Consider the following 13,587-nt stretch of genomic DNA (forward strand, 5'->3'; position numbering starts at 1 on the left):
CCCGCTGATCAGCTGGAGGCGGCAGCGGCGCCCTCCGTGCTCTCAAGCCGGTGGCGGTGGCGGGGCCCTGCCTGCGCGCAGGCAGGCCCTGCTGGCCGCTTCCAGGCCTCCCAGAGGGCACGTGGGCTGGCAGCGGGGCCGGCGGTGGGGCCCTGCCTGCGCGCAGGCAGGCCCCGCTGGCCGCTTCCAGGCCACACGGAAGGCGTGCGGGCCAGCGGCGGCGGTGGTAAGTTCCTCTTCCCTCCTTCCCTCCCTCCCCCCTCCCTCCCCCCTACCGTATTGACCCGCATATAAGCCGAGTTCGGTTTTTTCAGTCCTTTTTTTGGGCTGAAAAACTCGACTTATACGCGAGTATATACGGTATGTTCTTATGTTCTTAACAGTTAGTGCGTGGGGGGTGGCTCAGAGCTACAAGGGGATCTTTTACACTAAATAAAAGTTTTTTTCACTCTTAAACATACAAAGAGTTTATTTAGAAGTAAAACAGTCTCATGGTTTCTGTGACGTTCATAAGCGTACTGGTTTCAGACAGGCACAGTTCTTGTCCTTTCTCTGAAGTTCTTTAAATAAGCCACAAAGGTTTATTTTCTCAGTTGCTCCATAGCTAAATTCCTGACTTGCCACTTAGGCTAATAACTTCCACAAAGAACACAGATTTCTCTCACACTCCTCTCTCTTCACCCATTCAGCTCTCTTCCCACGCACACACTGCACAAACTCTCTCTCCGCAACCCAGTCAGCCCTGCCCCCTCGGGTCCAACTACCGTCCAGTCATAATGGATGTCACTCACCCATCCAACCCTTCCTCTTTCTTATGCTACAGGCCTGCATTGTGACCCACAGCGACACATGTATGAAACTCCATGTTAAAATAAACACATTTACATAGCAAAACACCACCCTGCTCTTTGTGACCCCTGCCCTTGCCGATTTATAGATCTTATGCCTGAGGTTTTGAAAGAGCTGCTTCTGCTGGCACTTGTTGGCTGGCAGGTTAACCGCAGCTCCTGCGGGAGAGAGATTTGCGCTAGCATAAGAACATAAGAAAGCCCCTGCTGGATCAGACCAAGGCCCATCAAGTCCAGCAGTCTGTTCACACAGTGGCCAACCAGGTGCTTCCAGGAAGCCCACAAACAAGATGAGTGCAGCACCACCATCCTGCCTGTGTTCCACCGCACCCAAAATAATAGGCATGCTCCTCTGATACTAGAGAGAATAGGTATGCAGCATGACTAGTATCCATTCTAACTAATAGCCATGAATACCCCTCTCCTCCATGAATATGTCTACTCCCCTCTTAAAGCGCTCCAAGCTGGCAGCCATCACCACATACTGGGGCAGGGAGTTCCACAATTTAACTATGCGTTGTGTGAAAAAATACTTCCTTTTATCTGTTTTGAATCTCTCACCCGCCAGCTTTAGCAGATGACCCCGTGTTCTAGTATTATGGGAGAGGGAGAAAAACGTCTCCCTGTCCACCCTCTCCAAACCATGCATAATTTTATAGACCTCTATCATGTCTCCCCTCAGCCACCTTCTTTCCAAGCTAAACAGCCCTAAGCATCCTAACTGCTCCCCATAGGACAGTTGCTCTAGTCCCCTAATCATTTTGGTTGCTCTTTTCTGCACCTTCTCAAGCTCTGTAATATCCTTTTTTAGGTGTGGTGACCAGAACTGTACACAGTATTCCAAGTGTGGTCTCACCATAGATTTGTACAAGGGCAGTATGATATCAGCAGTTTTATTCTCTATTCCTCGTCTAATTATGGCCAGCATGGAATTTGCCTTTTTTACAGCAGCCGCACACTGGGTTGACATCTTCATTGAGCTATCCACTACCACCCCAAGATCCCTTTCTTGGTCTGTCGCTGCCAGCACAGATCCCATCAGTGCATATGTGAAGTTGGGATTTTTTGCCCCAATATGCATCACTTTACACTTGCTCACATTGAATCTCATTTGCCATTTTAATGCCCATTCTTCCAGTATGCAGAGATCCTTCTGGAGTTCTTCACAGTCCGATTTTGTTTTAACCACCCTAAATAATTTGGTGTCATCTGCAAACTTGGCTACTTCACTGTTTAACCCCAACTCCAGGTCATTGATGAACAGGTTGAAAAGCACCGGTCCCAACACAGATCCCTGAGGCACCCCACTGCTCACATCCCGCCATTGTGAGAACTGACCATTGATTCCTACTCTCTGCTTCCTATTTTTCAGCCAGCTCCCAATCCATAAGAGGACTTGTCCTCTTATCCCATGACTATGAAGTTTGCTTAGCAGTCTTTGGTGGGGGACTTTGTCAAAAGCTTTTTGGAAATCCAAATACACAATATCCACAGGCTCATTCTGTCCACATGCTTATTGACGCTTTCAAAAAACTCTAATAGGTTAGTGAGACAGGACCTACCCTTACAGAAGCCATGTTGGGTTTTGCCCAGCAGACTTTGCCCTTCTATATAACCTTGCAGAGGGACACATCTGACTCCCACCGTCTTCATTTAGGGTTATTTTCGAGTAAGTCTGTTTAGGGTTGTGGCTTTAGTGGGACAAAAGACTGAGAAGTTTGTGAATGAGGAATTGTCCTAGCAAAGCACAGGAAAACACTTTGCAGACTATAAAAACCAAACAAAAATATGGAGTGACCATGGACTGAATCTGTCAGTCAGTGGAACCGAACTCTGCCTCCTCTGACTGGCAAAGTCTCTCCTGAGGCCGGCATAACCCCCTCTTCTAGCCAGAATGCCAGGGAATGAACTTGAGGCCTTCAGCATTCTTTCCTTTCCTTTTATCCGATAAAAGCTCTGTAATAACATCCATCATGAGCAGTGGATGGTTCTTAATCACCCAATAGACAAAAGGAGTAAAAAAAATTCTGCAACTGCTAGAGTTCTTTTTGGATCCCTGCCGGTGAGTAGATATGTGACTATAGGGCCTTTTATGCACTGGTTGTTTCTGTCACTGTCACCCCCTGACTGCTTCGGGGCTTTGTTTTCATTATGCATGTTCAATCAATCAATCAATCAATAAACCTTTAATGGCATATCCATTATTACAAAGAGGGGAAAAACATTATAAATACAACTATCAGCTAAAAAAGCTAAAACAAACATAAAATCATAACACAGAGTTTCCCAAATTTTTCATTGTTAACACATCGACTAAGAAATTAGCCACTGCCACAGTGATCTCTGCTGTTGTATCATTCAATAAGATTTGACATTTTATTTCATTAGGAAGATAATATTTAGAATGTATCCATGTATCCAAATGTAACCATTTCTTCCTAGCGGATGCATATAGTTAGCAATCTAACAATATGTGCTCAATTGAGTCCAAAGAGTTGGAGCCACATTCACATATCCGTTCATGTTTAGGAATATTTTGAAACCTTCCATATAACAACTTTGATGGGAAGGCATTTACTCGTGCAAGAGAAAAAACTCTGCGATGGCTAGGACTATCAAGATTGTATAGATAATCGGGGATACATCCCACAACATTCTTAAGATTTAATATAGCTGATGAACAGACAGGGGGTTGAGACGGCTGTATTTTTTGAAGTTCAATATCTAAAAGCCTCTGTTTAATCGTCTTAAAAATATAAACTTCCGAGGAGAAAGTTAACTCCTCCAGGGAAATGCCAATAGATCTTATTTTAGATCGAATTTTATGATCCCAAGAGGTATTATAAATTTCCTTTAATAAAAAAAACAGAAGCGAACCATCATCAGTATTAAAATACAGTTTAAGCCAATATCGAAGAGTTAGCATCCATGCCTTAGTTTCAATTAAATTTAATCCTAATTCAGAACACAATGCATAATAAGAAACACAGTTTGGGAAGCCCATAATTTGTCTAAAAAAGGATGCTTGAATCGCCTCCACTTCATGATTAAAAGCATTAAACCATATAGGAACCCCATAAAGAACCTGAGGTAAAACTTTAGAATTAAAAACTTTAACAGCGGCAGGAACAAATTGATTTCCTTTGGAAAAAAAGAAGGCTTTTAATTGATTGGAAGACAATTTCCCCAGATTGATAGACCTTCTCCTATGAGTTGCCCACTGAAGGTTAAAATTAAATGTAATACCCAAATATTTATAACATTTAACTTGTTGGATCTTGTTCTTACCGATATGCCATCTATAGGAGACCCACTTTCTATTAAAAACCATAACATTGGACTTGGAATAATTAATTTTGAGATCATTTAGGCTGCAGTATTTCTCAAAGGCCATCAAATAACGCTGAAGACCAACTTTGGTAAAAGATAGAATTGCAGTATCATCTGCGTATAGAAGGCAAGGCACTGCTCTGCCACCTAATTTGGGAGGGTGGCCGTCCACAGACTCCAACGCTCGAGGCAGATCAGAAATAAATAAATTAAAAAGAAGGGGGGCAAGAACACACCCTTGTTTTACACCCTTGTTGGATGGGATTTCGTCAGTAAGAAAACCATTTGAAGAAAATTTGACCCGGCACGAAGTACCAATGTGAAGTTTCTTCAAAAGGATTAAAAGCCGCTGATCTATTCCTAGATTGCTCAACTTAGCCCAAAGTTTGTCTCTTATAACTGAATCAAATGCACTTTTTAAATCAATAAAGGCAACGTAAAGTTTCTTCGTGCCAATTTTCATATACTTCTCAGCCAGGGTTAGTAAAGTTAAACAATGGTCCAAGGTTGATTTATTTTTAGAGAATCCAATCTGTTCAGGTCCAATAATATTGTTGTCCTTTACCCAGCAGCGCAAGCGCTGTTCTAGATGTTTCGCATATAGTTTGCCAGTTACGGATAAGAGACTAATAGGACGGTAGTTGTCTGGTATTTTAGGATCCCCTTTCTTGTAGAGTGGAATTATTATTGAATTTAGCCATGAATCTGGTAAAATGCCATATAAATCAACAGATGTAAAAAGTTTGGCAAGAACAGGAGCCCACCAGTCAATAAACTCCTTAAAAACTTCTGCAGAAAGACCGTCAGGGCCAGGGGCTTTACAGGATTTCAAACTACCTATCAAGTCAATAATTTCCTCCTCTCTAATGGGAGGCCATCTGGGGATATGAGGGGGTATAATTATTTCAGGAGAGGGTGCATCATTGCTATATGAATTTAAAAGTTTGGAAAAATGGTCCACCCAAATTTGAGGGGCTATATCAGCTTCAAATAGGGAATTGTTTTTAGATGAATTTACAATCGTCCTCCAAAAAGTCTTACTATCCTGAGATTTAAGAGAAGGAAGCATCTGAGACCATAAATGATGGAAATAGGCTTTCTTCTTCCTCGTAACTAAATCTTGAAATTGCTTTTTAAAGGAGAAAAAAATACCTAGTCTGTCATAAGGTGTATCAAAACAAAGATCCTTAAACAAAACTCTGAGTTGTCTTTTAAGTTCTAAGCACTCTTTGTCAAACCATGGACATTGCTTGGGAGAGCCACATTATGCATGTTTTCGCCGAACTTTAGAAGTTACCTCACTCTCTCCTTGCATTTTCCCCACCTTTTCTGGATGCTGTTTTAGCCCCAGGTTAATGTCTGAGTCGATCCCAAATCAATTGCTAGTCCTATGCATAGTTTTAGTTCAGATTTGTCTCCCCACGCCTACATTCTCGCTTCTCCCTCCCACTTTCCCCTCCCTCGAAGCTATATTTATTTATTTATTGCATTTGCAAGTGCAGGACTAGTGACAGTATGTTGGAATCGTCACTAACGACCTATGAGGCTGCTTATTTCTCCATTCAACTTGTCCTCTTCTTATGCCCCCCCCCCGCCCATTTCTTTTGCGAGTGAAAGATAAGCAATAGACAGCTGAAATAGCACAAACGACCATGCGAGTGTTCTTATGTCCCCTGCGTTGAGATGGCAAGAAATTTGTAATGGGATGGTGCGTTGGTGGACATTTCTCCTTTTGGTCATTTCGAGTGGAATCATGGTAAAGTAGGCGTGTGGAATCAGACCCTCTTTTTCCATTTCATTCACTGTGTGATCCTCTGCTTTGGTTATGAAATGGCCACTCAGTTTAGTAGAAATGAAAGAATCCCATGACTAGTAGCCACTGATAGACCTGTTTTCCATGCTTGTAATGCCGTTTGAAAGCTGCCTATGCCTATGGCACTACATTGCCTGGAAGCAAATTCCACATTTTAACCACTCATTGAGTAAAGAAGTCTTTCTTTTTGTCCATCCTGGATTTAATTGTCTCAGTCTCAGCAGGATCAAGCCCTATTAGCATTGTATTTTTTTTTGTTCCGATGTGCATCGCCTTACCCTTACCTCCATTGGCCACGCTGTGTCCCACTCACCCAATTTGTGGAAATCCTCCTGGAGAGCTTCACAGTTTCACCATCCTGAGTAATTTTGTGTCATCTGCAAACTTGGCCACTACGCTACTCGCCCCCCAGTTCCAAATTAAATACACCAGCCCCAATGCTGATTCTTGTAGAAACCCCCACTGTTCACTCCCCTCCATTGAGAGAACCATCGATTTATTCCTGCTCCCTTGTAATTCTTGTAATTTAACCAATATTTAATCCATAAGTTGACCTGTTTGCTTATCCCCTGACTGCTAAGCATATTTGGGAGTCTTTGGTGAGGTACCTTGTCAAAAGCCTTTTTAGAGTCCAACTATGTAGTGTCTACCAGGTCACTGTTTTCTGCATGCTTGTTCACTTTCTCAGAGACCTCAAAGAGGTTGGTGAGGCAGGACTTTCCTTTTGCTGAAGTCCTACTGATTTCCCCCTCAGCAGGCTTTGTTCCTTCGTGCCTAATAATTCCTTCTTTTGATTCTACTAAGTTTCTTGGGCCAGACTATCAGTGTAACATTTGCTACTCTCTGGTCCTCTGGCACAGGGGCTAGTTTTAATAACAAGTCAGATATATTGATTAGAAAAGGAGCAGATATTGTACTCAGTGGCAAGACCCCAGTGTTTTATGGACTGCAGCCCTTTAGAAAGGTAACAGCGCCATCCTAAGCAGAGATACCCCCTCCTGTCCGTTGAACTCAGAGGGCTTAGAAGGCTGTAATTCTGTTTAGGACGGCACTGTTAATATAGATCATCAGTGTTTTTGCAGCAGCATTAGACTGACACTTTATTCATGTCTGTTAACTACTTGGTAACAGGTTTCAAGTGAAAACGGTGTCCTTCAGACAAACAAGAAAAGATGGGAGTTTTCCAGAACAGACGTGCATTTGCCGGAGCTTAACTGCAGCCATCTCCCTGAAGTCAAATCTGTGGATGGTAGGAGGCTGTTCTTGATTGATCCCGGTTCTACCTGAAGATTGTCTAAGATCAGTTAAACAGTAGTGGCTTATTTTATTTACTATATTTTTCGCTCCATAGGACGCACCTTTCCATAAGACGCACCTAGTTTTTAGAGGAGGAAAACAAAAAACATTCTTGTTTTCAAGAAAACAAGAAAAGATGGGAGTTTTCCAGAACAGACGTTCATTTGCCGGAGCTTAACTGCAGCCATCTCCCTGAAGTCAAAAATTCTTGTTTTCCTCCTCTAAAAACTTCTTATGGAGCGAATGCTGGCTGGGTGCGTGCGAGTCTGGACGGCGCGAGCCGGCGTTCCCCGCCCCGACGGCCAGCTGGGAGGTGGGCGGGGCCGCACAGAGCAAGCCGGCTCACGCGCCCAGCCGGCTCTGTGCAGCCCCGCCCGCCTCCCAGCTGGCTGTCGGGGTGGGGGATGCTGGCTCGCGCCGTCCCGACGTGCACGCGCCCAGCCGGCATTCGCTCCATAAGACGCACGGACATTTCCCCTCACTTTTGAGGAGGAAAAAAGTGCGTCTTATGGAGCAAAAAATACGGTATTTAAAATCTATATCACACCACATTCTTATCCCAGTGGGTTCTCAGCTGGCTTCCAGCCAATAATAATTTTAAGTACAATAAATAGCAATAATGAAAACAGTAAGCTTCTGCATGAAAATGACACATTGCTGGGTAAAAACGGACAAGAATAAAGAGGAGGAGCATGTGGAACAAAGCTGAGCTGAAAGCCTGGCTGAACAGAACAGTTTTCACCTACCTGTGACTAGATACAACAGGTGAAGCTCCAGGTGAGAAAGGTAAGGCCCAGTTACAGGTGAGAATGGTAGCCGGCCACCTTCTCTCGGGAGCTGGGCCTCTGCTCTCTGTCTGAACTGATGGGCGGGTTTGTGTGGGAAGAAGTGGTCCTTGAAGTATGATGTTCAGAACAGGTGAGCCATTGTCATATAAGGGCAGAAGAGCCCTTCAGGATCAGACCAGATCTAGTCCAGCACTCTTTTTCACCCAGTGAAAAAGCAAGCAGAGCATAGAGGCCAAGGCCTTCCCCTTATGTTGCCTCTGGAAACTGATATTTGGAAGTTTCTTCATTGTGATTTCTTCATTGCGTCCCCCCCTTGGGTCAAACCGGTGTGGCGCTGATGCACTGATGGTGAAGGCGGGCAAGGATCCATTGGCCACCCCTCCACACTGCATAGCACAAGTGTAAAACCTAGTAAAGGTCAAATAGCTTGCAATTAATCATTCCATGTGTGAATAGACAATCCAAAGAGAATTAGTGGCATAGAACCATATGTTAAATTACAGGGTGAGGAAATGGCATTTTTGTAGTAGTATGAAAAGGATCTGGCAGCAGGTGATACATGAAATGATATTTTTGCAGTAGTGAAGTGACAAGACTGTGATAACATCGTCAGACATGTTGGCTGTGCTTTCCGTCATAGCTTGGAATCCCAAATTTCTGAAGAAAGAGAACAGAACCGTTTCGGGCTCCGGCACGCTGTCTCTGGCCGTAGCAGATCTCCAGAACCCAACCCTGGCCCTCCCCCAGGTATGGTAATGCTCTTGGGGTGTCTGCCCCAATTACTGGGTCCATGCTTGTGAGTCATTTAAACATTCCACCCCCACCCCACTCTTGAGCAAGTACTGTGGTTCTCAAAATTCAGCAACCTGGAGGCCCCCATTAGGGTGAAATATATATTTTTGTGGCACCCCTGCCGCCCCCTTCCCTCAGGGCACCCAGCACATGTTGGTCAGCTCCCTTTCAAAGCCTGTGCAGCCAGCCCAAACATGCCTCACGGAAGCCTCTCGTGCCTTCAAAATGAGACACTCAAGAAGCACTTTCAAGGAAGGGGGGTGGAGAGAACCTTTTCCTGAATCTCCCAGTGTACTAAGAGGAACCCAATGAAGCTGATGGGCAAAAGGTTCCGGATAGACAGATGGAACTCTGTCCGGTGAGACCCGGGCCCTGTGGGATTTAGCTGAGTTCTGCAGGGCCTGTAAGATGGAGATATTCTGCCAGGCTTATGGCTGAGGGCAGCGACAGTATTATTATACTAGCTGGCCTCTCCTTCCCTCTTCCCCTTCTTTTCCCTGTTTCCCCTTTCTGTTCCTTTCCTCGCTTTTTGTCCTCTTAATTTTCCCTATAAGTCTTATTGTTAGTTGTGGTACAGTCTCCCTCCTGAGACATGGTATTAAAGCAGTTAACAGTTGCCTTAATGACCAGAAATGTTGGTGCCAAAGATAGAATTTGAGGGAAGCTTTTAAAATTCATCTTGTTAGAATGTTTTAACTTTTGTAACTTGATGTTCCATTATATATTTAACTGTGTTGTTAGCAGCCCTGAGCCTGGCCTGGAAAGGGTAGGGTATAAATAAAAGTTTATTATTAGTTATGATGATTATTATTAGTAGTAGTAGTTCTTTACTGAATGAGTGATTAAAATGTGGAATTCACCGCCAGAGGATGTAGCCTAGCAAGCGTAGATGGCTTTAAAAGGGGATTAGACAAAACCATGGGTGAAACGTCTATATTCAGAGGCAGGAAATCTCAGAATACCAGTGCTGGGAGGGGGGATCAGGTGAAGGCCTCAGCCTTCACGCCCTGATGTCAGCCCTCCATAGTAGCTGGTTGGGACAGGACTAGATGGACTATTCTGATCCAGCAGGGTTCTTCTTATGTTCTTGTGAGAGAAGCCATTCCCCTGGGTTATTAGAGCACTGCTGGACTTGCACTGCAGGAGGGCAGACCTTCCTCCAAGCAGACTACCATTCATATGTCTTTCATGCCTCGCCCTCCAACCAGCAGTCCCCATGCACTAACCTGCAGGTCTCACGGTGGCCATCTTGTTGGTACATTTTGCCAGGCTTCAAATAAGACCCCTAAAGCTATGGTTCCTATCAGGAGAAACTCCTTCTGCTGCTACCATAGGAGCTGCCGTTACCCAAGTGGTGAACCTGTTGAAGAGAACTGCAGAGAGGTATACATTTTATACCTCCTTCTCTGCACCTGACTTTGATGACTGATGCCTCTCTTCGGGGTTGCGGTGCATACTGTGACAAGGATTCATCACAGCCAGCCCTGACTCTCCCAGGAGAGGAGGCGCCACATCAATTGCCAACATACTTTAAGTAGTCACTTTGTGCCTTTCTCCCCAGGCTGTGAGGCAGAGTTTACAGGTGGATGATTAAATTTCCCACTACCAAAAGCCCACCCCCCTCCGATTCCATCATGAGAGGACACTGGACCATCGTCTGAGGCAGGGGTCCTTTGTGTAAGGACATTTCCCCCTCTCCTTGGCCTGAGACTGTCTCACCTCAAAACCCTTTGAGCGCCATGACGGCAGAGAAGCTGCCAGTGTGGGAGTGGGACAGTTCTAGCAAGTCCTTGCAGGGCTCATCCACATCTCTCTCTGAGCTTATATTAAGTCAGCTAACCTAGCCATGAGCCCAGGCACCTGGCACACAAGCCCCCCTACCCCCACCCCCAGAGAAGGGAAACAGCCCCCAGGAGCCTCCGAAAGACACTTTTTAAGACTTCAAGCAAACCCCAGCCACAGAAAATGAACCAGCCTCAAAGAAGAAAGCACACACATTCCAGCTCAAAAACCATGCATCCTAAAGTTATTATTTACTTGATTTATTTTAAACACTTCTGTGTCTCCTTTCCATCCAACTCAGGGTCTTTAAGGCAGCAAACATTAAAATATGCCAAACAGCATTTTAAATACAAATGTATATAAAATATTTTAAAATATTTAAATAAACAAAATGTATAAGTATGCAAACAGGGAAGAGGGCTAATAAGAGTTAGTGAGGGAATTCCACACAAAACACAAAAGTCTTCACCTGCTGGTGGAAGACAGTGATAAAAGGAGACAGACGCATTTCTCTGGGGTGGAAGTTCCAGAGTTTCAGCATCATGAGCGAGGAGGTCCCTTCATGGGTGGCCGCCTGTCTGTCCCCCGATGGCAGGGGCACACAAAGCAGGGCCTCTGAAGATGGCTGAAGTGGCCAGGTAAGTTAATACCTGCCTTACACAAATACCATTTGCTACTTTTGCATTTTTGGGTCCAATGTGAGCTGCTCATTTTGATCCGTAATATCTCACTGGTCAGTCCTGAGTATCTTGGGGTCCATCATCTTTTTAAAAAACTATTTCTACAATAAAAAGACGCACATAACAAAAAGAGATGCATTTTGCTCCAAGTTCCATTCTCTGCACAAACTTTGATAACGAGTCTAAACTGGAAGTATCACTATTTTGTGGGTAGCCCGTTAGTTGCACCGGTGCAAATAGGTCTGTTACTTTCATCAGCCAGTCATAAATTTGGGGGGGGGGGGTGTTTGTTTGTTTTTTTCTTCCAATTTTTAGCAAAGACCAATCTGGCTGTGAAAATCTTACATAAGATTACTGCTTTGAGATTTTTAGCATATCAGCAACACAATTTAACAGTACAATCTCTGGGTTATGGGGAATCTGTCTCTCCAATCCACCTGCTATAATTTCCACCTCTGTTTCTAGTAATCTATTGCCCATCAACACGTCCACCACATATGTGTGGGTGGGGGAAAATCTGCCTTCTCTACCTCACTAAACTAGCACTTACTAATCATGGTTCCAGAGATCTTTGCTAGACTGAAAGGGGTTAGGTGCCTATGAGGCCCCTCCCCTTCAAACCCCTCCTCCAGACCCTCCACGTTCCGCGGCATGGGCTCCCAGAAAGATTCACCGGTCTCAGTGGGTAGGAGATGACGACAAAGAGTCTTCTCTGTCCCTGGCCGCAAGGTCCCCCATTCTAAAGGAATCTTCCCAGCCCTCTTCCTCCTCGGCCTCTGTTTAGGAGTCTCTTTTAAAGAGGTTGCCCCACCCCCTCCTCGTCCCCCATTCCCCAATTTGTCCCCCTGGTCGTCCCCCCCCCCCGGCACCTTCCCATAGGAGGACTTGCCCATCGTGATTGTCCTGGTCCCTCTCATGCTCTCCCTGCTCTTATCCGATTGGTCCCATTCACCTCGTGTTTTCTGCTCTTTCCTGCCTCTCTGCACCACCTTGTGAGATCCCGCCTCTTTGTGAGTGGCAGGCACACTTCTCTCCAGCTGCTCAGGCTTTTCCCTGGGTTGTGCCTTCCCCTCATACCCGGTAGACTGCGGGTCGTCCTTGGCTGGAAGGCCAAAGCCCTGTGGCTTCTTGGGCCGGTCTGTTTTCTTCTTCTTGGCAGGTGTGATCTGGGCGGGAGAGGGGCATGCATGCTCAGCATCATGCTGACGGCTCCAGGCTGTGCCTTCTTTGAGCCTCCTTGTGAGGCCGGAACGGCTACCTGCCCCCGGAACGTTGTGTGGGTGCCCTGAGTCACAACAGAGGGGCCAGAAACTGCCAGCGACCCCATCGTGGATGTCTCCCATGTGCTGTGGAGCAAGTGGGGTGGTTGGGCAAGTCTGGGCCTCCTGGGCCTGTGGGCATCTCTGGACTGTGCCATTGTTAGATCATTTTCATCAGATTCTCCCCCATAAGAGAGGTGGTTCCATATATAAATACCCATCTTCAGTTTTGATTTATCCCATATGTTTATCCCATGAATTTGTAAGATTTGCTAGTGAGGCGCTACTGAATATATTATATTTTGTGGTTTCTGGTTTGCAACAGGGCCTTTTTTGTGATAGCCCCAGTGTTATGGAATGGTCTTTCCAGGAAGCTCATATAGACCCAAACTACATGTTATAATTTGTCGCATGTGGGACTGGATTCCCCCCAACTTGACTTTGACACTGACAGTGAGGGGTGGGGAATGGGGGAGGACTTGTCTGAAGTGCCCACAGGGCCCCAGTTTGGGTCAGGACTGTGGCACGGGGGTGGGGGATGGGGCTTCAGCCTTCCCTTGTGCTGTTTTCCCAACTTGAAATGCCCCTGGGGGCATTAATTGCCCCTCATTGGGGGCTGTGTGTGCACTGATGGGCATTTGGAAGACAAGTTCACCCACTCCTGAAATCTGACTGTCGTTGTCAGAGTCAGGCATTACAAATTGTAATGTCTAGTTCAGGCCTTGGTCCTGCCTTTGTGGAGAAAATACATCACTGTTCAAAATGCTTCTGTGAAGTAATGCATATTATTTTTTGCTGATTAGTGTGTTGTATGTGTGTGTGTTGAGTTTTTTATTAATTTGAATTTAATTGATGTTATTTCCCTTGTGCTGTAAAATATCTTGTAAATAAATGAATTATATTTTTAGTCAATAATAGTGTGCTGGTTTGCAGGTATCAAGAACACCGGTGCGAGATGCTTCTGAAGCCGCTTTCCCCAAGGCTGGGCCCTCCTTTTGA

At 45.2% G+C, this 13,587-nt stretch overlaps 1 protein-coding gene across 1 annotated transcript in view; it reads left to right on the forward strand.

Moving 5' to 3' along the window:
- CDKL2 (cyclin dependent kinase like 2) overlaps positions 1-13,587 on the forward strand; it is a 42,952-nt gene extending 29,365 nt beyond the window's left edge. Inside the window, exons 10-12 of the mRNA XM_056857853.1 lie at positions 7,123-7,240; positions 8,716-8,822; positions 13,522-13,587. Coding sequence (XP_056713831.1) covers positions 7,123-7,240; positions 8,716-8,822; positions 13,522-13,587 — 291 coding nt within the window. The remainder of the gene's footprint in view (positions 1-7,122; positions 7,241-8,715; positions 8,823-13,521) is intronic.

The sequence above is a fragment of the Euleptes europaea genome, chromosome 11 (genome assembly GCF_029931775.1).
Source record: "Euleptes europaea isolate rEulEur1 chromosome 11, rEulEur1.hap1, whole genome shotgun sequence".
Classification (NCBI taxonomy): Eukaryota; Metazoa; Chordata; class Lepidosauria; order Squamata; family Sphaerodactylidae; genus Euleptes; species Euleptes europaea.